General features: G+C 42.1%; 1 protein-coding gene across 1 annotated transcript in view; it reads right to left on the bottom strand.

Moving 5' to 3' along the window:
• LOC133605413 (uncharacterized) overlaps positions 1-27,054 on the bottom strand; it is a 646,046-nt gene that overhangs the window by 325,590 nt on the left and 293,402 nt on the right. The window contains exons 19-22 of the mRNA XM_072913499.1: positions 19,001-19,110; positions 18,846-18,920; positions 9,835-9,928; positions 9,716-9,756 (exon numbers count right to left, since the gene is read on the bottom strand). Coding sequence (XP_072769600.1) covers positions 9,716-9,756; positions 9,835-9,928; positions 18,846-18,920; positions 19,001-19,110 — 320 coding nt within the window. The remainder of the gene's footprint in view (positions 1-9,715; positions 9,757-9,834; positions 9,929-18,845; positions 18,921-19,000; positions 19,111-27,054) is intronic.

Below are 27,054 nucleotides of genomic sequence, written 5' to 3'. Positions count from 1 at the left end.
GTAAGCGTCAAAATATACCTTGATGTTGCAGAAAAAAGACCATATATTTTTTTAACCGATTTCCGAACTCTAAATGGGTGAATTTTGGCAAATTAAACGCCTTTCTAATATTCGCTCTCGGAGCGATGACGTCACAACGTGGCGTCACAATCCACCATTTTCTCAAACACCGTGTCAAATCAGCTCTGTTATTTTCCGTTTTTTCGACTGTTTTCCGTACCTTGGAAATATCATGCCTCGTCGGTGTGTTGTCGGAGGGTGTAACAACAGGAACAGGGACGGATTCAAGTTGCACCAGTGGCCCAAAGATGCGAAAGTGGCAAGAAATTGGACGTTTGTTCCGCACACTTTACCGACAAAAGCTATGCTACGACAGAGATGGCAAGAATGTGTGGATATCCTGCGACACTCAAAGCAGATGCATTTCCAACGATAAAGTCAAAGAAATCTGCCGCCAGAACCCCATTGAATCTGCCGGAGTGTGTGAGCAATTCAGGGACAAAGGACCTCGGTAGCACGGCAAGCAATGGCGGCAGTTTGTTCCCGCAGACAAGCGAGCTAAACCCCCTATCGACCCTAGCTTCCCTGGCCTGCTGACATCAACTCCAAAACTGGACAGATCAGCTTTCAGGAAAAGAGCGCGGATGAGGGTATGTCTACAGAATATATTATCCATCCATCCATCCATCCATCTTCTTCCGCTTATCCGAGGTCGGGTCGCGGGGGCAGCAGCTTAAGCAGGGAAGCCCAGACTTCCCTTTCCCCAGCCACTTCGTCCAGCTCCTCCCGGGGGATCCCGAGGCGTTCCCAGGCTAGCCGGGAGAGATAGTCTTCCCAGCGTGTCTTGGGTCTTCCCCGTGGCCTCCTACCGGTCGGACGTGCCCGAAACACCTTCCTAGGGAGGCGTTCGGGTGGCATCCTGACCAGATGCCCGAACCACCTCATCTTGCTCCTCTCGATGTGGAGGAGCAGCGGCTTTACTTTGAGCTCTCCCCGAATGACAGAGCTTCTCACCCTATCTCTAAGGGAGAGCCCCGCCACTCGGCGGAGGAAACTCATTTCGGCCGCTTGTACCCGTGATCTTGTCCTTTCGGTCATGACCCAAAGCTCATGACCATAGGTGAGGATGGGAACGTAGATCGACCGGTAAATCGAGAGCTTTGCCTTCCGGCTCAGCTCCTTCTTCACCACAACGGATCGATACAGCGTCCGCATTACTGAAGACGCCGCACCGATCCGCCTGTCGATCTCACGATCCACTCTTCCCCCACTCGTGAACAAGACTCCGAGGTACTTGAACTCCTCTACTTGGGGCAAGATCTCCTCCCCAACCCGGAGATGGCACTCCACCCTTTTCCGGGAGAGAACCATGGACTCGGACTTGGAGGTGCTGATTCCCATCCCAGTCGCTTCACACTCGGCTGCGAACTGATCCAGTGAGAGCTGAAGATCTTGGCCGGAGGAAGCCATCAGGACCACATCATCTGCAAATAGCAGACCTAATCCTGCAGCCACCAAACCAGATCCCCTCAACGCCCTGACTGCGCCTAGAAATTCTGTCCATAAAGGTTATGAACAGAATCGGTGACAAAAGGCAGCCTTGGCGGAGTCCAACCCTCACTGGAAACGTGTCCGACTTACTGCCGGCAATGTTGACCAAGCTCTGACACTGATTATACAGGGAGCGAACTGCCACAATAAGACATTCCGTTACCCCATACTCTCTGAGCACTCCCCACAGGACTTCCCGGGGTACACGGTCGAATACCTTCTCCAAGTCCACAAAGCACATGTAGACTGGTTGGGCAAACTCCCATGCACCCTCAAGGACCCTGCCGAGAGTATAGAGCTGGTCCACAGTTCCACGACCAGGACGAAAACCACACTGTTCCTCCTGAATCCGAGGTTCGACTATCCGGCGTAGCCTCCTCTCCAGTACACCTGAATAGATCTTACCGGGAAGGCTGAGGAGTGTGATCCCACGATAGTTGGAACACACCCTCTGGTTCCCCTTCTTAAAGAGAGGAACCACCACCCCGGTCTGCCAATCCAGAGGTACCGCCCCCGATGTCCACGCGATGTTGCAGAGTCTTGTCAACCAAGACAGCCCCACAACATCCAGAGCCTTAAGGAACTCCGGGCGGATCTCATCCACCCCCGGGGCCTTGCCACCGAGGAGCTTTTTAACTACCTCGGCAACCTCAGCCCCAGAAATAGGAGAGCCCACCACAGATTCCCCAGGCCCTGCTTCCTTATAGGAAGACGTGCTGGTAGGATTGAGGAGGTCTTCGAAGTATTCCCTCCACCGATCCACAACATCCGCAGTCGAGGTCAGCAGAGCACCATCCCCACCATACACGGTGTTGACACTGCACTGCTTCCCCTTCCTGAGGCGGCGGATGGTGGTCCAGAATTGCTTCGAAGCCGTCCGGAAGTCTTTTTCCATGGCCTCCCCGAACTCCTCCCATGTCCGAGTTTTTGTCTCCGCGACCGCTGAAGCCGCACACCGCTTGGCCTGTCGGTGCCTGTCTGCTGCCTCAGGAGTCCCATGAGCCAAAAGAACCCGATAGGACTCCTTCTTCAGCCTGACGGCATCCCTCACCGCCGGCGTCCACCAACGGGTTCTAGGATTACCGCCACGACAGGCACCAACTACCTTGCGGCCACAGCTCCAAACGGCCGCCTCGACAATAGAGGTACGGAACATTGTCCACTCGGACTCAATGTCCAGCACCTCCCTCGTGACATGTTCAAAGTTCTTCCGGAGGTGGGAATTGAAACTCTCTCTGACAGGAGACTCTGCCAGGCGTTCCCAGCAAACCCTCACAATGCGTTTGGGCCTGCCAGGTCTGTCCGGCATCCTCCCCCACCATCGCAGCCAACTCACCACCAGGTGGTGATCGGTAGAAAGCTCCGCCCCTCTCTTTACCCGAGTGTCCAAAACATGAGGCCGCAAATCCGATGACACAACTACAAAGTCGATCATGGAACTGCGGCCTAGGGTGTCCTGGTGCCAAGTGCACATATGGACACCCTTATGTTTGAACATGGTGTTTGTTATCGACAATCTGTGACAAGCACAAAAGTTCAATAACAGAACACCACTCGGGTTCAGATCCGGGCGGCCATTCTTCCCAATCACACCTCTCCAGGTTTCACTGTCGCTGCCAACATGAGCGTTGAAGTCCCCCAGTAGAACGAGGGAATCACCCGGGCGAGCACTCTCCAGTACTCCCTCGAGTGAATCCAAAAAGGGTGGGTACTCTGAGCTGCTGTTTGGCGCGTAATCGCAAACAACAGTCAGGACCCGTCCCCCCACCCGAAGGCGGAGGGAAGCTACCCTCTCGTCCACCGGGTTGAACTCCAACGTGCAGGCTTTGAGCCGAGGGGCAACAAGAATTGCCACCCCAGCCCGTCGCCTCTCACTGCCGGCAACGCCAGAGTGGAAGAGAGTCCAGCCCCTCTCAAGAGAAGTGGTTCCAGAGCCCTTGCTGTGCGTCGAAGTGAGTCCGACTATATCTAGCCGGAACTTCTCCACCTCACGCACCAGCTCAGGCTCCTTCTCCCCCAGCGAAGTGACGTTCCACGTCCCAAGAGCCAGCTTATGTAGCCGAGGATCGGACCGCCAAGCGCCCTGCCCTCGGCTGCCGCCCAGCTCACACTGCACCCGACCTCTATGGCCCCTGCTATGGGTGGTGAGCCCATTGGAGGGGGGACCCACGTTGCCTCTTCGGGCTGTGCCCGGCCGGGCCCCATGGGGACAGGCCCGGCCACCAGGCGCTCGCCATCGTGCCCCACCTCCGGGTCTGGCTCCAGAGGGGGGCCCCGGTGACCCGCGTCCGGGCGAGGGAAATCTGGGTCCTTGGTTTGTGTTCTTCATCGAGGTCTTCGAGCTGCTCTTTGTCTGATCCCTCACCTAGGACCAGTTTGCCTTGGGAGACCCTACCAGGGGGCATAGAAACCCCCGGACAACATAGCTCCTAGGATCATTGGGACACGCAAACTCCTCTACCACGGTAAGGTGGCAGCTCAGAGAGGAGTATATATTAATTGATGAAAATTGGGCTGTCTGCACTCTCAAAGTGCATGTTGTTGCCAAATGTATTTCATATGCTGTAAACCTAGTTCATAGTTGTTAGTTTCCTTTAATGCCAAACAAACACATACCATTCGTTGGTTAGAAGGCGATCGCCGAATTCGTCCTCGCTTTCTCCCGTGTCGCTGGCTGTTGTGTCGTTTTCGTCGGTTTCGCTTGCATACGGTTTAAACCGATATGGCTCAATAGCTTCAGTTTCTTCTTCAATTTCGTTTTCGCTACCTGCCTCCACACTACCACCATCCGTTTCAATACATTCGTAATCTGTTGAATCCCTTAAGCCGCTGAAATCCGAGTCTGAATCCGAGCTAATGTCGCTATAGCTTGCCGTTCTTTCCGCCATGTTTGTTTGTGTTGGCTTCACTATGTGACGTCACAGGAAAATGGACGGGTGGTTAAAATCAGGCACTTTGAAGCTTTGTTTAGGGATATTGCGTGATGGGTAAAATTTTGAAAAAAACTTTGAAAAATATAATAAGCCACTGGGAACTGATTTTTAATGGTTTTAACCATTCTGAAATTGTGATAATGTTCCCCTTTAAATAGAAAAAATATAATTTATTAAGAAACAAATTAGTATTATTTTAACATGTGATCCCACACAAAAGTACTGGAAATTGGTACTGTGGAGTACCGCTGGTACTCATCCCTACGCCTCATCCTTGAGGCGGTGTATGTAAATGCCAATGGTTGATATGAAGCCGCTTCAGCGCACAGGCCATGTGACCGTCTTATATTTCTTTATTATACACTCTTCTAATGAAAAAAAAAAAAAACTTTCACATTTCACTGATCGCTGTCAGTGATAAAGACAAGTAATATGATTTCTACAGTGAATGCATAGCTGCCATGCAAATAACATGACATATCTGTTGCCGTATATACGTATGGCATGTGAGGCAGGTGTGTGTGTGTGTTCGGGGGTTTAATGAAATGAAATAAATTAGGAATCAAAAAAAGGACAGGGGAAACGCTATAGAAGAAGCTTTCATTCACTGATCTTTTTCCTTTTTTCCATCTCCTTCCATGTTATTATATTCGCTCAATCAAACCCCTCTCATGCCTACATCTATATGAACTCTTTTGCCGCTCTCTCTCGCCTGCTCGCAATTATGAGCGAAAGACAAAGAAAAGCGATTCATCTTCCTGTCGCGGCCTCTTAATGATATCATTAAAATGACTGACAGCTTTGAATAGCGCCGCAAACTTACCCCAGTCAAAACAAATCTGATCCGTTTTGGAAACATAGCCTGCTGCTTCATTAAGGAGAAATGGGGTGGGGGGGTGGGGGGTGTACAACAGGGTGTGGAAGCGATGGTTGGGTGTAATGGGGGGGTGTTAATGAGGGAGACCTTAGGGGGTCATATTGGGGCTACGGGGAGTTGTGCTGCAGGCAGGTGCCCCGTCGTACGCCCTTACACACTCCTCTCTCACTTCCATCTGTGCCGCGTTCACTCTCGTCGCCTTAATGAACATAATAAATATACCCCCCTCAACCGGCATTGATGAATGCTGTTCGACAGGCAACGGGGGTGGCGAGTAAAAGAGGATGGGCCCTTGATTGGAGCGTAATCATCGTTAAAGGCCCAGCGTGAATCATGCATTCAGATTGGGGAAGCGGCACGACGCGCACACACAGGTGGCAGAGCCCCACAGGGGTGTTTCATTCACAACATGACACTCCTGCTGTTGTTGTCATCAGGGCCATTGTTGGGCGGAGTTGCTGTGTAAAAGAGTGACACATGGTGGGCAGTGCACTAGTGGGTGTAATTGTGTGTTTCCAGAAAAAAAAAAAAAGCAAAATCTGGGTCAGTTAAGATCTAAAATAATTGATCCGTACCACATTTTTGGCAGTGTGGTACGAGCTGAATGATACCTAAAAAAGCAGTGGTGTGCCTTTAGGGCTAGCAAGGCCTTCTCTGCTGGCCTAACACCAGAAATCATGATCATAATTAAAGATAAAAGTAATGTACTTTCTCTAAATATCTAAAAGTATTCATATTCTCTTCATGTCATATTATGCTCCTTCCAGTGCTGTTGTTTTTAACTGTATAAAGTTATTATCCAATCAGAATTCAGCTGGCTTATGTTGCCATGCTGTACCAAATCTGCCCGAGGCCTTCAGAATCAACAATGCGGGCGTCCGTGCACTGTAAATGAACGGGGACATAGAGTTGATAGACAGTTGCGATAGCCAATCAGATCACGAGTTGTTGTCAGTAAGGCCTTCTAGCTGGCCTAAGGCATATATATAGTGATGTTATGAGCTAGGATTAAGTAAAGAAGTTAAACAATGTACTGATATGATCCAGAGGTTGTTCAAATTAATAGTGCTTACAAAGTACAAAGAAGAAGAATTATGAGAAACACCTTCAAACTCATTGAAAATGGGATATTCTTCATCTCAGTATGTTTATCACGACTGACTTAATTATCTATTACAAAAACTGCTGTATTAATCATTCACAGAAGTCATTGTGCTACAAAAAGAAGTCAGTAAATGAACGTATGTATTCGCAAACGCTCTGAAGTGGGAAAGGGGTAGGATTAAATAAACTTTGCTTCTTCCTACTCCTTTTTAATGTGAAATGATATTAAACTGTGTGATGTATTATTCTGTGAGTGTGTTAAACTAAATAAATAAATAAAGAAAGAAAGTCAACATAATAACTCCATTACCCAGCATGCCACAGTAGTGAAGAGCATGCGCAGTAGCCGCATTTAGCCATGCCGGCAGCGGGATGTTATGGATGAGCACCTTGTGGAGTAAACTTTAAGAACTCAGCCAACACGCCTTGTCTGCATCTTTTATGATTAGACAAGACAACACATATAATTGCAAGGCCATTTTCAAGAAGGATATTTAAAGAGAAACTACATCTTGTGAGACCATGTCGGCCAACTCCGGAAGCTTGAAAGTGTTCTACAGACTGTGAGTTCAGATATGTTATTTCTTTATTTTTTCACGTTGAATATGTTTTTTGCAATTTTAATTTTGACAGTACCACATAAGATATGTTTTAATTGCTGATGCGGGTTTATTTATTATTAAATGCGCCAGAAAATAACCCGTTATGTACACTGTTGAAGTGATTCAATGCGCAGTAGTGCGTAAATGTGTTTCTTTATAGTATTTCTCCAGCAATGGTCATGTGGTGACATAAATGATGGTATTATGAGAGGTAATCTTTCAAGTCGGACATCACTGAAGGCCTAGGTGGGAAACGCACGGCCTGCCGCTGCTAAAAAGTTAGAGCTACTGCTATGTGCTGAGTGGCTTATAGGAAATCATCACTTACTCGTGACTAGGGATGGGTACCTTCTACATTTCAATCAAGACGGTACTATTTCCCGTTACTACAGAATCGATACTGCTACTCAAAGGTACCAATTTTCTGTTTGTGTTCATGTGTTAATAAATGTTAATTTGTTTAGTATTAAAATCAAATGTTTTTTTTAAAGTGGTTCTTAGTAGGGATGTGAAGTGTGTTCCACTTCGTAGTAGATAAAAGGAAATGTTTTTTTTCAAAATCTGTCCATACATTTTTTAGTTATGTTGCTAACAAAAAGACGAACAAATCCTGGCGACAACATAACCTCTGTGGAGGAGGTAAGAAAGCGCACCAAGCCAAAACAGACTTGGTTACGGTGCACCGTGCCGAGGTAAAGCACCTGTTGCACACCAAAGCTACCTGTACTTGATGAGCTACCATCACCTGGAAAAGATGACACGAGCGAAGCGAAACGTCAATTTGTGAGGTATTTACATTATCAAAAGTTAAAATATGAGTTAACCTTTCTGAGAAACTGCATTTTCCACCCTAATATAAACATGTCCTTCTCCAAAAATAAAAGTTGAGAGACACAGTGGATGTTCCCGCACAATTCTTTGCACTTAACAATACTTGTTTGTAGTAATAAATATAATTAAAACATGTCAGCATTATGTTTGTTTTCAATTACAGCAGTGATTATCAAGCCGCGGCACACTAGTGTGCCGTGATATATTGCCTGGTGTGCCGTGGGAAATTATGCAACTTCACCTAATTGGTCCAAAAAATATTTTTTGCAAATCAATAATAATAATAATGTGCCGTTGTCTAGTACCTGTGCTGTATAGAGCTTGACAGGGTAACAATGTAATACTCCATATCAGTAGGTGGCAGCAGGTAGTTCATTGCTTTGTAGAAGTCGGAAAGCGTCGAGGATGGTTTGTCGTGATCCCAATAGGCAGAGTACAGCGGGAGACAGCGTGCAGATAAAAAGGTATGTAACACTTAAACCAAAAATGAACAAAAGGCAAGTCCCGCTAGGAAAAGGCACTGAAGCATAGGGATGGCTATGTAAAACAAAAGTAAAACTGGACTGGCTACAAAGTCAACAAAAACAGAATGCCGGACGACAGCAAAAACTTACAGCGTGTGGAGCAAAGACGGCGTCCACAAAGCACATCCCGTACATGACATGACAATCAACAGTGTCCCCACAAAGAAGGATAGCGTCCGCACAACTCAAATAGTCTTGATTGCGAAAACAAAGCAGGTGGGGGCAATAGCGCTGAAAGGATGGCGTGAAGCTGCTACAACAGAACACCAACAAAACAGGAAGAGTCACCAAAATAACAGCGCAAACGTTTACTGAGTGTTGTTAAAAGGAAAGGCCATGTAACACAGTGGTGAACATGCCCTTTCCCAACTACTTTGGCACGTGTTGCAGCCATGAAATTCTAAGTTAATTATTATTTGCAAAAAATTAAAAATAAAGTTTATGAGTTTGAACATCAAATATCTTGTCTTTGTAGTGCATTCAATTGAATATGGGTTGAAAAGGATTTGCAAATCATTGTATTCCGTTTTTATTTCCATCTAACACAATTTCCCAACTCATATGGAAACGGGGTTTGTACACAACGTGCCAACTTCACTGGTTTGGGGTTTTGTACAAAAGGTAAACATGGTGTCACGGCGCGGGCTCGAACCCCCTTTTCCCCGGCAGCTGGGTCTGCCAGCACCTCCCCTGGTAAGCAGGGGCGTCCATGATAACTTTGCTTGGATGGCAACATATGTTCCCCGGGTTTGTGGGGTGTTGGAGCCTATCTCATCTGGACAAGTCGCCACCTCATGGCAGGGCCAACACAGATAGACAGACAACATTTACACTCACATTCACACACTAGGGCCAATTTAGGCCTTGTTTACACTAAGCCGGATAAGGTTATCCAGGGTAAATCCTACCTCACCTTATCCGTGTCCACACACACACAATGGTCGTTTAAGACCCCCTCTCCCCCTCAGCCGGCGCAACACGACCTAGTATGCATGCGCGGAAAATGCGCACGCCATAGTCACATCCAGTGTTGCTTAGTGTGGCAGCCCACTTCATCCCGTCTAAGTCTAAGTCACATATTTGCAACATTGTCTTGTCACATTACACCTGTTTGCTCTTTAATTCCAATTTCTATGTTTTTTTTTGTAATAGTATTTTTAAAATCGGCCGCGGGCCGTTAAAAAAATAGCTGCGAATAGCCCCCAAGCCGCACTTTAGGCACCGCTGCTGTTAGGCACTACTCTTGAACTACTGTAGTTGCTTGGTGTAAATTGGTTAGACATGATTACTCACGTTTTACCATCCTGCAATGCACACAGGTCCTTCAATTGTTCCTGCAAATGAATGCAACATGATATAGAAACAAAAGGAAGGAAAACAATTCTGTCATCTCTGCCGCTCTGTTGTCTCACCTTGATGCGTCCCATCTCTCTCTCCCGCCCCTCCGCCACCTCTTTCAGTTGCTTCACCTCCGCCTTCAACGTGTCATTAGCCTCCTGAAGGTGCCTGACAAAGCAAAGGCAGATGCAGACAACCGGATCAAGCAGGCAGTAGTACACAGTCAGGCAGACAGACGCCATTATCTTCAAAAGGCTCTTGTAAAGCACACAGAGACACACACATTCAAACATGCTCTGTGATAACACAATGCTAAGGTTCACAGTGTCATTTAAAAGAACACATGCGGCTTTTCAATTTGTTCTTATGCAACTAACAAGCTCTTTGTTATTTAAAATTATAATTTTTTTTTTTTTTTTACTAAAAACCCAGTGTGTATCTTTTTTTTTTATCAGGACAAAAATACACACCGCACATTTAGCAGTGCTTTGTGTGTTGCTGCAACACAACACACAGCCAAGGCTTAGTTATTCACACGACAGGGGGGCAGGGGCGGGGCATGACAGAAGCTGACTAGACCGCTTTTATCTCTTAAAAGACAAATATGTCACGCCCTGTCTGTGCATATGGCAGAAGTGTGTGTGTGTGTGTGTGTGCATGTGTGTGCGTGCTGTCATGATGCACATGTGACAGAAAGACTGTCAGGTACAAGTACGTCAAAACAGTCCACCTGAATCACTTCACCACACGCACAAAGCTACATTTGAGCACACACGCATGCATGCACCCGCACACACACACACGCACACACGCACGCACGCACGCACGCACACACGCGTCTTTATCCACATTAATGTCATTAATGCACATTCATTAAAGTCATTTCAACCAATCAGAGGTATGAAGAAAGTAATATCAGCAAAAGGGACACAAACCCTCAGATTTTTCACGACGTGGCGATTGCGTCAGTTAACGCACATTCAATCAATCCCCCGCGTGTCACGGTTCAAACACCTGCCGCCTCTCACTCTGCTGTGCGCTCGGGACACGCCCACGGGCGTTAATCTCCTGCTTCCGACGCGCCTCCTGCAGTCACTCTGCAATCAACACACCTGACGCTTATGAGTCCCCTGCCTTCATAAGCCAGCGTGTCCTCCGTTCCAGTGCCAGAACGTAGCTACTTGTCCCTGTACAGTAAGTCTCTCGCTTCCTTGCTCATGTGTGTCCTCGCTCTTTGTGTTTCCCCTCCATTGCGCTCATCCTGTCTTGTCCTGTGTCGTCATCCAGCAGCCCTTCGTCATCCCCTGGTTTCGAACGGTGTGTCTCGGCTCCCTGGATCCCCTCTGGACTCTCTGCTGCCTTCCTAGATCTCAACCTCACGCCTGCCCTCGGACCACGACACCTCGCTCCAGCCCCTGACCTCCTGCCTGTCCCTGGACCTCCGAGCCTGCCTTGCCCTTTCTGGACTTCCGCACCGAGCTCAACACGCACCTTCAACACCACCTAGTAACACTCCTCATATAATCGCTACACATAGTCACACCGTATATGTTTGGTTTAATCACACACTTCATATACATATATATATATATATATATGTGTGTATGTATATATATATATATTTCAATACCACTACACCGCGATTACTAACTAATGTCTGCAACTTCTCCGCACATATAATTCTGCACTAATAAAAATTGTCTCCGTCGACCGTCTAATTAAAACCAGTATTTCTTTATTGTGTGGACGAGGCAGGAAGCGTCTATGGTCTGTGGGGTATGAAACAAGTAAAACATCAATACGGTATTTGTTTTCAAATTTGTGTTGCGATCCTGTCCTTTTTGAAGTCAAAGTTACATGGAGCAATGAAAACATAGACAGCGAATTCATAAAATCAGAAGTTGATTCAATCTTATTAAAAAACAAAAGCTTCAAAACATTGCAACTTTTGCCGCAACTTTTTTGAAAAAGCTGCCGCGAATTCAGGCATTTTAGGCCTCAACAATTGCAAACAAAATCACCCCAAATCCTGGAAGGACTAAACAATGACGGTGAGTCATGGGCAAGTTTTGTTTGTTGTAATTAAATAAACCAAATATAAGATTATCTTCAATTTAAGATGTCTCAAAGGAACCATTTTTTAATAGAAAAGGCTATCAATCAATCAACAATTATTTATATAGCTCTTAATCACAAATGCTTCAAAGGGCTGCACAAAACACAACGACATCCTCGGCTCTGATACGACAGCACTCAGCATCAAGGGTTGGAATTGGGGGTTAAATCACCAAAATGATTCCCGAGCGCGGCCACCGCTGCTGCTCACTGCTCCCCTCACCTCCCAGGGGGTGAACATGGGGATGGGTCAAATGCAGAGGATAATTTCACCACACCTAGTGTGTGTGTGACTATCAGTGGTACTTTAACTTTAACTTTAACTGGGCAAGAATAAACTCATATCACATTTCTGAGCTACTCGATAGTTGTTTAGTAATGACACATTACTTTGATCAATCACTTGTCCTAAAATCGGCATCATTAGAGATGTGTTGCATATGACGTCACATCTGTTTTTCTTCTTCTTGGCTTAATTTACACGATGGTCAGGCAGCTTGAGCGTAGCATGACAAAACAAGTGAGAGTGAGTGTAGAGTTTTATCAATAAATGTCTGTTCTGTTCTAGGGTGTTCCAGTCATTGAAATAGAAAGATAGGAAAGAGCTTTCATAGAGTCCCGAAAGAAGCGGTTCATAAAAGTAGTAAAGTCAGGAAAAAAACGAAAGTGCGTCGAAGGAGAAGGCTCTTAAAGATATCACTTTTATCATCTTGTGGAATACTCTATGACCATTCTTGTGTCTGCAGCGATCACTTTGTAAAATGTTTGTTTGAGCATTTGATTTGATTAAGAAACTTTCTGTGATCCAATCGAGTTTATTCTCTACTAAGTTAGTAGTGTTGTGGTTGTGCAAATAAACCAATGTCATGTGAAGTCCTAGTAATAAATATTGTGATTGTTGGTCCAATCCACCATATTTTTGTTGTCGATTTTCAAAACAAAAACTAAAATCTTAAGTTTTTGCTGGGCAGGAAAGCCGTCATTGGTGACGGCGTGGCGCGAACCAGGAACCCTCAGGTTCCTGGTTCGATCCCCACCTTCTACCAATCCCATCACGTCCGTTGTGTCCTTGAGCAAGACACTTCACCCTTGCTCCTGATGGGTTGTGGTTAGTGCCTTGCATGGCAGCTCCTGCCATCAGTGTGTGAATGTGTGTGTGAATGGGTGAATGTGGAAATAGTGTCAAAGCGCTTTGAGTACCTTGAAGGTAGAAAAGCGCTATACAAGTATAACCCATTTACCATTATAGCGTCTTTGGTGATATTTGTTAGCAGCAAGAACATATCCTTAATAGTATTAATAAAGTAGATGGCTCAAAAGCATATACTAAATCTTGATATCACGAGCAAACATTGCGGAACAACAGGGAAATAGCTATAGCTAAATAATGAGACAAAATATGAACTTCACACCATAAAAACAACCACAGACATGAATTGTAGATGAGACTAATATTTGTAGCAAGAAATCCACTGCAAACAAACGTATCCTTTTTCTCATTAGCGTCACGATCACAGCAGCACGGCATTAATTATGTCAATCAAATACGTTACTTAGCGATGCAGGAATAAATCCAACATTGTCTTTCACGGATGAATGCCTAATTTGTGGACCCCTGAGATGTAAAGACAAGTTGTGCTTTCAATCTTTTCTTCCTTTAAATATCGTGAGTGTCAAGTGAAGTGAGGCAGCAGTAACCTCTTTGGTGATAAATGGTTAAAATATTTTAAACAATATTTTTCTTAAGAGTGTAAAAATCCACTCCATCCCATTTTAAATATTTTTTTCATGATTGCTTTTATATTGGCCTCTAAACATTTTAAAATGCGCCCAAATCAGCACTGATTCAGGTGAATAAACAGCAGCCTAATGGGACTTAGACCATCGCCTGAAACCTGGAAGTGCCTCTCGGTCACATGACTGCAACACAGCTATTCCTCATCTGTTTGCCAACTTTCCAAACCTTTTATACACTTTCTCCTCAGCGGGTCTCTACACCTCTCCAGGTCACTGCTATGTAAGTGACAGGAAGAAAAGGTGTTTTGCTTAAGGAGAGGTCGTGAAATCTGGTATTTTTCCACAATTTGTTCAGGGTCAATTTGGGTCAGTATGACATATCAAAGTGTTCTTTTTAAGTCCCAAGGGGGATTAAGAAATAAGCAAGTACTATTCGAGGTGCTAATTCAATAATTAACTAAATAAGCACTTGCTCACTTTTTTCATGTCTTAAAGTTTCATCAAAATCCATAATTTTTGAATTTATGTTGCTAACTGACAGACAGACAAGCAAACAAAACCAACAACTAACATTGGTAAAAAGTAAAGTTTTTAGGTTTATTTTTGGTTCATTGGAACTTTTATTTACAAACCCCTCGTTGTACTAACTTCGATTTACGAGCCAAAATAAAATAAATATACTGCGATGTACGAACATTTCACCCACCCATTGTGTGCCTAGCAGTGCACATTTGTGAAACGGGGCCATACAAACCTCAGTTTTCCTGTCATATTTAAGTTATTTAACTCACGTTTTTGTTGTAGGTGTTTGAAAACCAAAAGAGTGTTTTATGTTGTATGCAAGATCTTTGAATAGCATTTTGCAATATGTGATTACAGCAAAACACTCTTGCCGTATAGGGGATCTTTTAAAAGGTCTATAAAAACCGCAGTGGTCCTCTCACTGAGAGGATCTTTGACATACGTTTTTGGAAGACACCCTTAAAAAACATCCGTGTTCCTGTCATATATAAGAACCTTAACCAACATTTTTGTAGTTGGTCCTTAAAAACAGCATATTGCTCCTGTCACATTGACGATCTTTGACTAACGTTTTTGAGAGAGAGCCTTAACAACATCGGTGTTCCTGTCGTACAGACTATTGTTTTTGTAGTGCATCCTTACAAACAGCTGTGTTCCTATTTACATGTTTTTTGGGCTTTTCTATAACATTATTACAAGGGAAGCAAGTGACAAAAGATGTGTGGTTTGAAACTATGGATCGGCCGATTATCGGCACCAATATTTGGCATTTTGATCTATATCGATATGGGTGTTGTGTTTTATCATTATCCTGCCTTCTCCTTTGTTGTGATGTCTTCAGTTCATCCGTCCTTGGTGAGGGGTGGACCTTGAGGCACACCTGCTACTAATTAGCCCGCTTGTATTTAAGCTTATTTAGGTCACTGACAGCTTGGCCTTGCCGGTTATTGTCTCCTGAACTCCTCACATTCATGCGTCTGCGTCACCTCGCCAGTCTTGGTACGTTGTCGCTCCTTAGTCCTGAAATCCCTAACCTCTTTGTGTTTGCTTCATAGCCTCCCTGAGGTAAAGAGGATTCTTTGTTGGACTTTTTGCTGTGCTCGGTGCGCCCTGGCCGTTTCCCCTGCCGACCACTGAGGAACCTGTTTTTTGTCTGTGTTACATGGTGTGCGCTTCTGCCCCATCGCCTTTTGTTATCCTTTTTTTTTGACTAATTAAATGTTTTCCTTTTTGTATACCTTGTCTCCCGTCTCTGCATCCTGGGGTCAAGACATTGACCAAGACCTTAACAATGGGCCTTCTTTTATCGGTATCGGACGATATTTACATTTTATTTTTGTACAACTACAACAGAAATACATCAGCATATACATTTTATATACATATGATACCAGTATTTAGTATTTAAAAAAACAAAACAATTGTGATAAGTAGAGAGGAAGTTAGTAATAATAACCAGTGCTCTTTTCAGCTAAGTTGCGCTGCTTAAAACTATATACATGTTCAAAATAAACATCAACCTACCAACTAACCAACCAACCAACCAACCAATATTTCAGGGTTCCTCACAAGGAGACCTTATAATGTATTAAATCTATAAACTGCTATTAAACTGATTCACTTGCAAGTTATTGGGATGTAGAAAAATCCCATATTTTTACCAATTTTCAGGACATTTACCATATTTTGAAATGCAAATGTTGATGCTCCTTTTAGACACATGCACTAAAGTGTTTGTGAAACTCCCTGATGTTTATTGCTGCTAAAATAACCACAACATTAGAGCGGCATGAAACATTATTAGGAACTGCTTCTTTCAACATCTCTAAACTTAGGAAAATGGTGTCAAATAATTATTTGGAACTTACCATTCATGCTTTTGTGTCCTCACGTTTAGATGACTAACGGTCTGTTTTCATGTCTGAACAAAAAGGAGCTCTTTTGACTGCAATTAGTGCAAAACTCTACAGCCAAAATTCTGACATGTACAAATAAGATATAAACAGTATCAACATCCCCTATTCCATAAGATCTTCATTGGCTGCCAGTGTCTTATAGGATCAAGTTCAAATTCTGGTTCTAGCTTTCAGAGTCTTGCGTGGTCAGGTTATTTTCTACCTAAGTGATCTGTTCCAGCGTTAAAACCCTGATCAGGCTCTGAGGTTTGTGGATCAGAATCTGCTGAAAGTTCCACGAACACGTTTTCGGACTAGCGGTGATTGATCTTTCCAGGCTGTTCACATCTGTTTGTCTTCTTCACAGCTTAATTCAAACGATGGTCAAGCAGCTTGAACGTAGCATTAACACAAGTGAGAGTGAGTGTAGAGTTTTAGCAGAGAATGCCTTATTGCTGTTCTGTTCCTTGGTTTTCCAGTCGTTCAAATAGAGAGATAAGAAAAAGCTTTCAGAGTCCCGAAAGAAGTGGCTCATAAAGGTAATAAAGTCAGGGAAAAAACAAGTGTCATTGCCATGTTCGTGTGTCTTTTTGCTTCTAAACAGGGTGAGCAGATTCGTTCAATTAGATGGAGTAAAGACATGCACCTGGGGATAGGTTGATTGACAACACTAAAGTGTGTGAATGTGAGTGTGAATGTTGTCTGTCTGTCTGTGTTGGCCATGCGATGAGGTGGCGACTTGTCCAGGGTGTACCCCGCCTTACGCCCGGATGCAGCTCAGATAGGCTCCAGCACCCCCCGCGACCCCGAAAGGGACAAGCGGTAGAAAATGGATGGATAGATGGATGGAAAAAACAAAAGTGCGTCAAAGGAAATGGCTCTTAAAAATATCACTTTCATCATCTTGTGTAATACAATCCATGCTCGTGTCTGCAGTGATCACTTTGTAAAATGTGTGTTTGAACATTTGATTTGTTTGAGAAACTTTCTGTGTTGCAATCAAGTTTATGCTCTATTAGTGTTTGATAGCAGAACTAAATGTAAGGAAAGGACAAGCGATCACATTAGTTTGTGTTCTTTTGTGGTTGCTATGCCTAAATATAACTACGAAGACTTGGTTGTGCAAATAAACTAACGTCACGTTAAGACCTAGTAATAAATATTGTTATTGTTGGTCCAATCCACCGTATTTTTGTTGTCCACAGAAACTAAAAGCTTAGTTGTTGTTGTTGTGTAGAAAAGCCAAGTGCTTTATTCGACATAGATGACCACATTATAGCGTCTTTGGTGATATTTGTGAGCATCAAGAAAATATTCTTAATAGTAATAATAAAGTAAAAGAATACATCTCTCGTAGGGTCAACAGCATATACTATATATTGATATCGCTAGCGAACATTGCTGAACAACAGGGACATACACAGCTACATAATGAGACAAAAACAGCACGGCACTCGTTATGTTAATCAAATAGGTTACTTAGCAATGCACGGATAAGTCCAACTTTGTCTTTCACAGGTTAATGTGGACCCCTCAGATGTAAAGACATGATGTGTCTGTACTGTGAGTGTCAAGTGAAGTGAGGTTTGAGTGAGCAGTAACCTCTTGTTGATGACAAATGGTTTAAATCATTAAACAATACATTTTTCTTAAGAGTGTATGAATCCATTCCATTCCATTTTAAATGTTGTTTTCATGGTCACTAATATATTTGCCTCTAAACCTTTCAAAATACGCCCAAATCTGCACAGATTCAGGTGAATAAACAGAAGCCTAATGGGACTCCAGACCATTGCCTGAAACCTAAAAGTGCCCGGATGTGCCTCTAGATCAGGGGTCGGGAACCTTTTTGGCTTAGAGAGCCATGAAAGCCAGATATTTTAAAATGTATTTCCGTGAGAGCCATATAATATATTTCTTAACACTGAATACAACTGAATGCGTGCATTTTTAAGTAAGACTAACATTTTTAGAGTATAATAAGTCTCTCATTCTTTTTAATAACATTGTTATTCTAAAGCTAACCAACAATAAATAAAATACTTCTTACCATTAATGCGACTTCTTGAACAGGTGTGGTAGAAAACGGATGGATGGATTAAAATGCATGAGAATGTTTTATATTTATTTTTAACACTGTGATTACCAGCGGAATTATTCAGTACTTATCCTGTTAAGTAATGTCAGCTAAGATTTATCTGAGAGCCAGATGCAGTCATCAAAAGAGCCACATCTAGCTCTAGAGCCATAGGTTCCCTACCCCTGCTCTAGATCATGTGACTGCATCCCACTTATATATTTATATTGGCCTTTGTTATTGAGTGTAATTTATTAGTATTTCAACTTAGTTGCTTTTGTCTATGAAAGGTTCTTTATAAATAAGTGTTACATACTTACTTGTTACACTTTAAGAAATCGTTCAAACTAAACGTGTTTACAAAGTACAAGGAAGAAGAATCCTGAAAAAAAACATCTTAAACAAGGAAAACATTTCATTCATCCAATAAAGGATGAATAAAGACATATTTTCTGTTTTGTTTGATCAGCCGTTTTACTGCCGTGTTACAGGCCCCGTGTGGAAAAATTAAGGCATGTAAATAAACATTTTCAAAATATTTCTATGTAAATATCTCATTTCACAATGGTTTATATCTACGGCATATAGTCCGATGCGGCTAATATATGAATAAATATTTATTTATTTAAAAATTTCGTGGGCGTGGCTTATAGTACAGAAAATACAGTACAAACTTTTCTATTCACGAACACTATTCAAGAACCAATCGTGAAATGAGGTTCCGCTTGTATGTACTCACCTTTTATTTTCAGTGGCATTAAGCAGCGCTTTGCTTTGGGTCTTCATCTGCTCTGCAAGGTTCTCATGGGAAACTCTGAAAAAAAAAAAGTCCAATCTGTACTTGTCTTTGTACAGTTGCTTCTGAAACAGTAACATTGCATTATATTGTCATACTTTTGCTCGGTGATCCATTGTTTGAGATTTGAGACCATTAACTGGCTCTCGTGGCGAATGCTGGCGTTGTCGGAACAGGACGCCGCCAGCTTGGACTGCAATGTGTCCACCTGTAATAAAGAGGAAGTTTTGTGTTACTGTTTGAATAAAATACAAAGCTTAGAAAAACAAAGATAAAACAAAAAGTGATGAGGGAAGCATACACCTTGAGAAAATGGAGAATGGGTAATAGTGACAAACGATACAGTAGGCATCAGCAGACATGAAGGTATAAACAGCAGAATCAGGTATTAAGCGGCGCTTCAGGAGTAAAGAAGGGGGACGGCTATGTGGTTAAACAGGTATGGAATGGCAAAACTGCTGACTTTCTCATTCCTCTTATCAGTCGGGACCTTTTAGGTGCCTAAACTCAAAATATTATCACCATGGAAACACCTTGGTACACACGTTTTAGCCACAAAGACTTGAGCAAACACGGTGATGATGAATACGATTGAGAAGTATGCCAATAACTGAAAGCTTGGAAATGTGTGCGTGATATTACATAGTGTGTATTTTTAAGTAATAATGTTGCTGCTTGCTTTCTTAAACTTGATTCCTTTAATTGTCAAAATATTTAACTTGCACGCATAATGTTACTGCAAATAAGGACATCTAAGCTCAGTTGGAAGCATCAGTGTTCCATCATCACTGCTTTTTGCAGGTCTGAAGCATCTTTCATCCCTCCATTGAATACATATGTGCAGTAAACAAGCCCCAAATATGTATACAAAATTGATGTCTTTTTAACCAGACTTGACTCACTTTGCATTTTGATAGCCGCCAGACGAATCATTGAACAAACATAATTCCTGACAATTAAGTGTGCTTTAAAAATGACACACATTCTAACAAGTAAATTATAATAATAATATTATTTTAATTATATACCGGTACATACAGCAATGTTAATATTTGGTTACATGTCCTTTGGCAAGTTTCACTGCAATAAGGTGCTTTTGGTAGCCATCCACAAGCTTCTGGTTGAATTCTTGACCACTCCCCTTGACAAAATTGGTTGTCCTGAACAATTTGGAGGTAATCCTCCTTTTTCATGGTCCAATTTACTCTCTGTAAAGCACCAGTTCCATTGGCCGCAAAACAGGCCCAGAGCATAATAATACCACCACCATGCTTGACGGTAGGATGGTGTTTATGGGAAAAAAGGCCTCACCTTTTCTCCTCCAAACATATGGACTATTGGGTATTGTGGCCAAACAGCTACATTTTTGTTTCATCTGACCACAGAACATTCCTCCAGAAGGTCTTATCTGTGTCCATGTGATGTCAAATGAAACACAAATTGAGGCCCAGAGCATAATACTACCACCACCATGCTTGGGGCCTGCTTTGCTGCCAAAAGAACTGGTGCTTTGAATGGGACAATGAAAAAGGAGGATTACCTCCAAATTCTTCAGGACAACCTAAAATCATCAGCCCGGAGGTTGGGTCTTGGGCGCAGTTGGGTGTTCCAACAGGACAATCAAAAGTGGTAAAGGAATGGCTAAATCAGGCTAGAATTAATGTTTTAGAATGGCCTTCACAAAGTCCGGACTTAAACATGTGGACAATGCTGAAGAAACAAGTCCATGTCAGAAAACCAACAAATTTAGCTGAACTGCACCAATTTTGTCAAGAGGAGTGGTCAAAAATTCAACCAGAAGCTTGCGGATGGCTACCAAAAGCACCTTATTGCAGTGAAACTTGCCAAGGGACATGTAACCAAATATTAACATTGCTGTATGTATACTTCTGACCCAGCAGATTTGGTCACATTTTCAATAGACTCATAATAAATTCATACAAGAACCAACTTTCATGAATGACTTTTGTGACCAACAAGTATGTGCTCCAATCACGCTGTCACAAAAAATAAGAGTTGTAGAAATGATTGGAAACTCAAGACAGCCATGACATTATGTTCTTTACAAGTGTATGTAAACTTTTGACCACGGCTATATATATATATATATAATTATGGTAAACATTTCAAACTATGTATGTTTGCTATTATACTGTCCAACTATCATTATTTAATTATAATAAATACTAATAAATAGTAATGATGTTAAAGTTGAATATAATTGTATTACACATTTTGTGTGGCATCCTGTATCGTTTATACTGACATATGCTGTACTAAAAAGTTGGGGTGTCCTGATACAACTTTTTCACCTCTCATATGATACCAAGCATTGGTTGTTACCGGTATTGATTTTAGAGGATATCAGCATGAACCATACACACTTTTTATTTTTTTGTAGTGTGGAAACAGAGAACGATGGTAGGTATGAAAAACACTAACCTACTTATTATTAATCGCCTTGGACGGATTTATTATTTATTATTTTTTATATATTATTTCGATACTTTTCTAAATAAAGGGGACCACAAAATATGTCATTATTGGCTTTATTTTAACAAAACATCTTAGGGTACATTAAACATATGTTTCTTATTGCAAGTTTGTCCTTAAATAAAATAAAAACAAGACAACTTGTCTTTTATTAGTAAGTAAGCAAACAACGTCTCCTAATTTAGCTGCTGACATATGCAGTAACATATTGTGTCATTTTCCATTCTAATATTTTGTCAACATTATTAAGGACAAGTGGTAGAAAATGAATTATCTATCCATCCTTTCATCTTTTTCCGCTTATCCGAGGTCGGGTCGCGGGGGCAGCAGCCTAAGCAGGGAAGCCCAGACTTTCCTCTCCCCAGCCACTTCGTCCAGCTCTTCCCGGGGGATCCCGAGGCGTTCCCAGGCCAGCCGGGAGACATAGTCTTCCCAACGTGTCCTGGGTCTTCCCCGTGTCCTCGTACCGGTCGGACGTGCCCTAAACACCTCCCTAGGGAGGCGTTCGGGTGGCATCCTGACCAGATGCCCGAACCACCTCATCTGGCTCCTCTCGATGTGGAGGAGCAGCGGCTTTACTTTGAGTTCCCCCCGGATGACAGAGCTTCTCACTCTATCTCTAAGGAAGAGCCCCGCCACCCGGCGGAAGAAACTCATTTCGGCCGCTTGTACCCGCGATCTTGTCCTTTCAGTCATAACCCAAACCTCATGACCATAGGTGAGGATGGTGAAGCAGGCAAAAGCGTATTAACAAGTATCCAGTGGAGGAGTTCAAAATGAATTATTAATCTACCATCTGCTTACTTTTTCTTTTAACATGTTCTATCTACACTTCTGTTAAAATGTAATAATCACTTATTCTTCTCTTGTTTGATACTTTACTTTAATTTTGGATAATACCACACATTTTGGTATCAATCCGATACCAACTAGTTACAGGTCATATTCAAAGTCCTCATGTGTCCAGGGACATATGTCCTGAGTTTATAAACATAATATACCTTTTAAAAAACGAAAGAAGATTTTGTGTTGCTAAAAAATATTGATATAATCATAGTAGTATCGACTAGATACGCTATTGTATCATTACAGTAGATGTCAGGTGTTCATGAACGGCGTCAATAGCGGTGTCGCCGGTGAGCTACGGTGTGTAGTGAAGCATGTTTAGCTAGTCCTCGTCCTGCAGGGATGATACTTGTAAGAAACGTACTTTATTTGTCGCCATGGAGACCAGGATTAGTGATTTAGAAGTAGCTTGCCGATTGCGGATGGACTTTAGCCGCAAGCTAGCTAGCCATGTGTTAAAACGCCTCTTCCTGTGGGCGTTTCAGTGTTATAACTTCACCTTTATCGTTAGTTTTTAAGCCAAAATGCGTCCGTTTTCCCTTTTCTGTCTACACACTGTGTCTGCTTGTAAGTACTCTGTGATTGTGCACTGCCCAAAATGCTCGTAAACCAGCAATGTCGAGGGGGGAGGGGGGCGGTACTTTTCAGAGGCGGTATAGTACCGAATATGATTAATTAGAATCGCGGTACTATACTAACCCTAGAGCTGATATAATCAGATGCTTGTTTTATTTTAGTTCATATATCAGTATCGAATTGGGACACCCTTACTGTGAGGACTAAACAAATTGCAAAATAGCATGTCCGCTAACATCACTTTGACCGATGCGGGACACACAAGTGACAAAAGCTACAAAAGCTAATCATGATTTATACGGCAAACGTAAACACATCAAAACCGCAAAATATGCCCGGCCACACAAATACGTGGGTGCACACACACCAACACTCACACATACATAACGCGGTAACGTGCTGTAATGACAGTAATTACTGTGGTCTCACATTAACATCTCCCTCCTGACTGTCTGACTCGCTCGGCCGGTGAAGGGATGTAAATCGCAGCGCCAGTTTGATGTTGTGATTAGGACTAAATTACACACCATCACTCTGTTTTCACCATTGTCAAGGGAGTTAGTGAGAGGATGTGCCTGTGTGTGTGTGCGTGTGTGTGTGTGTGTGTGTGTGTGTGTGTGTGTGTGTGTGTAAGGAGGAGGGAGGGAGCAGTAAAAAAAAGGGGTGAAAAGGAGGTGCGATTGCAGGCGGGGGTGGGTGGAAAAGACGCAAATCTGCTTAACATTTAGATTGGTTTTGTTGCACAAATATTTTAGCAGATGATAGGGGCTAAACGGGGCACCAAAATGCATTTGGGACACTCTTACAAGCAAGTCTGGAGACGCCACTGCTCCTTTCTCTTTTTTTTTCCATGCATGAAAATAAGAGTTGACTGCTAGAAGATTTGGCTGCTAGATTATTTATCATTTTGATACTTTACTCTGATGTGTCCGTAGTGCAAGTGTTTTATTGAAAATCGAATACCATCCTTTTTTGTTTTTTTCTTTTTTTTAGAGTGAAGCTTCTGAAGGAGAACGCCTCAAATTTGGAGTTGAAGAAAATATCATTTGTAGAGAAAATGCCCAGACTTTAATGCCTTCTAGCAAGTTCTTTTTTCTTTTTTTTAAATGATGTGTTTTTTTGTGATTAATTATCTTCATTTTTAGTACCTTGAACATCTAGAACCCTTTTTTAAATTAATTTTTATTTATTTATTTATATATTTTTTTAAATGTTTATTGAGACAAAGATTATTAGCGCCACGATATATGTCAGACCTTTTAAAAATGTACACCCCCCACAAGGTCTCTGAGGTCAGCTGATCAGTTTCTTCTTATCGTCCCAAAAATCCGTTTAAAATCCAGAGGTGATCGTGCATTTTCTGCTGTGGCTCCAAAACTTTGGAACAATATCCCTCTTGGTATTCGGACGGCTCCCTCTTTAATGACTTTTAAATCACATATTTTTACTCTTTTTTAGTCTATTTTATTTTATCTGATGTATGTAAATGTTTTATATTACTGACTCTTCTAGTATGTATGTCTTAACTTCTGTGCAGCACTTTGTGAAACTGCTATTGTTTTTTCAAAATGTGCTATATAAATAAAGTGGATTGGATTGGATTTGATTATTTATGTATTTAATATTTGTTTACTTACTATGGTACACTATTTGTTTATTATCTATTTGTTCACTGTTATGTTACAGAGAACAAAGAAATATGATAAAATTGCTATGGTATGAAAAGGGGTAGGATTAAATAAACTCAGCTTCTTCCTACTTTTTGGACGTGCTATAATTTCACAACTGGAAATATGTGGTGAAATAGATTGTAATGTATGCATGTTCGAAATAAAACTGAACATAACTGAACAGTTGCTGCACATTGATCACGTAATAGTGTACATAAGTGGTGACAACTTTGTCCCCAATCCAATATTGATAGCACATATCGGTGTGCAGAAAAAAAGCATATGTAAAAAGAAAAGTATTAGAGTATATCGGCTTGCATCAAAAATATCCGATATAAACAGTATTGCGGCGTGTTTACTTGTGCAAACCTTGAATGCTAGTTAACATCTAAATGTCCTCCAAGAACAACAAAAGGTTACTGTGTTCTTGTATTTTAGAGAAGTCCTTTACTAAATATAAACATGGCAGACTATGGGCTACTACACGCTTTCAGCTACATAACAGCTAGGCACACAATAGCACACAAGCTAGATATATGTAATAAGTGTCCTTAATTGAACAATATTGCAGTCTGAAACGGCACATTTGCCAAATCAAAAAATTACAGTTGCATGTTACCTCCAGATGTAATGTGACCAAGGCAAAAGCGTATTAACAAGTATCCAGTAACAAACGTGTCCGCATTATTTAATTTGCTGTGTCATTAGCTTCAATTAATGAATCATTGTGGCCACAAGGTGTCCCCAAAAACAATGAATCAACTTAAAGGCAGCATAAGTCCATACCAAAAGGTTGATAATAAATAAGTCACTGTTGTTCTCGGTTTGAGTAATTTAACTTGGTCAAGCCTTTTATAACATTCTACACTATAAAATAATACAAGTATGTATGATTTGTGCTGATATTGTATCAGATCAATATCAGCCAATATCGTATCGGAAGTGAAAACGTTGTATCAGACAGTCCTATTGAAGACCTATACATACATTGTCCTATCCCTTATCCCATTTTCAGCAACTTATGCTGTTCCCTGTGCATAAAAGCTGTGCATTTTGAACAAATACCTTTGCCACTTCTTTTGTCCAGGAGTTTGTATATAACATTGTCTGGTACAGTTCCCACATTCTATCAGTGATGCTACTGTACTGACCTGCATTTCTACCCAAAAAAACATGTTTTGTATTCAAAGTGTTGAGTAGTATACGTGCAAAACAGCATGTGGTGAAAAAACGACTACTGCTCTTAGTTTTTTCTGGTGACCTGATGGGAAAAAAATGGCACTTATTTATTCCAGCTATTCCTACTTGCTCCCTCTTCTCTTCAATTGGTGAGTAATTTTACTTTATTATAGATTAATTAAGTTTTATTATACTTTGTTTTATGGCAGGGATCTACAGTCGAGCCTTGCATTGTATTTACCATATTTTTGGACTAAAAGACAATCCTTTCATTTTCTCAAAAAACGACAGTGGTGCCTAATAACGCAGTGTGCTTAATGTACCGAATAATTCTGGTTGTGCTTACAGACCTCGAAGCAATTGTGTTTGGTACATGGTGTAATTATACGTGAGACCGGCAGTCACACATACGAGATACATGCAAGCAAGCCCAAACCTTTGATGTTTCATTGAGAATATAGAACTTGGCGTTCAAATATATGTCAAAATGTTTTAGTACGACTTTGGTAAGCTGCGAAGCTTCCATAGTCAGACGTACTGTGCTTCAACATACGAGTATTATTAAAATCGGCACCTATTAGGAGACATTATCTGGTGCTTTGTTCCGCAATATTATGCACAACTAACTGTTCCTACCTCTTGGTACCTGCTGATGTGTTTTTGGTAGCTGCATACCGGTAAGTCCCGAAAATTTGTGTGGGTTCGTCATTGTAGCTCCTTCTTTTTTTCTATCCTCTTGTTGTGGGGCATTTATCCACCGCTGTTGCCATTTCTAATATAAAGTAGTGTACTGTTGTAACTTATATCTGTCAGTAGACTCGCAATGGAAGTGCTAAAAACTACCGGTACAACAAAGATGACGGGGAGAAGACGCTGTCAAAGGGGAGCCACGTAAATATAGACCGCCCAAAAAACAGTGCATCCAGAAGAGACGGTCAGAAAGCGGCTTGAAAATGGTCTGCACAACATAATCTATGCAACATTTTGACCAAAGAACCACCATTACATGTTATGTGTAGACCACAAGAAAGTGTTTTAAATGTAGAAAAAAATATCATAATCTGACAAAAGACTCACACATCGGCAGTGCTCATTATAATTTATACAAGCAATGGAAACATTTTGAACAAACTCGGAAGTCAACCAGTTGAGTTAAGACACAAAAAACTAAAATATCGTGCAAAGGTTTGTTTATTTCTGCAGATAGATTTACAAGGTGAAACTATATGACAGGCTCATAACATGCTCATAACAAAATCGCAAAAAGCCGCTGCCTGACCAGGGCTCAGAAAATCTGTAGAGACTCCTCCCACCCCCACCAAGGACTGATTTCACTGCTGGACCCTAGAAAGAGGTTCCGCAGCCTCCGTAGAAGAACCTCCAGGTTC

The sequence above is a fragment of the Nerophis lumbriciformis genome, linkage group LG07, assembly GCF_033978685.3.
Source record: "Nerophis lumbriciformis linkage group LG07, RoL_Nlum_v2.1, whole genome shotgun sequence".
Lineage (NCBI taxonomy): Eukaryota > Metazoa > Chordata > Actinopteri > Syngnathiformes > Syngnathidae > Nerophis > Nerophis lumbriciformis.
This window is presented reverse-complemented; position numbering and strand designations above follow the sequence as displayed.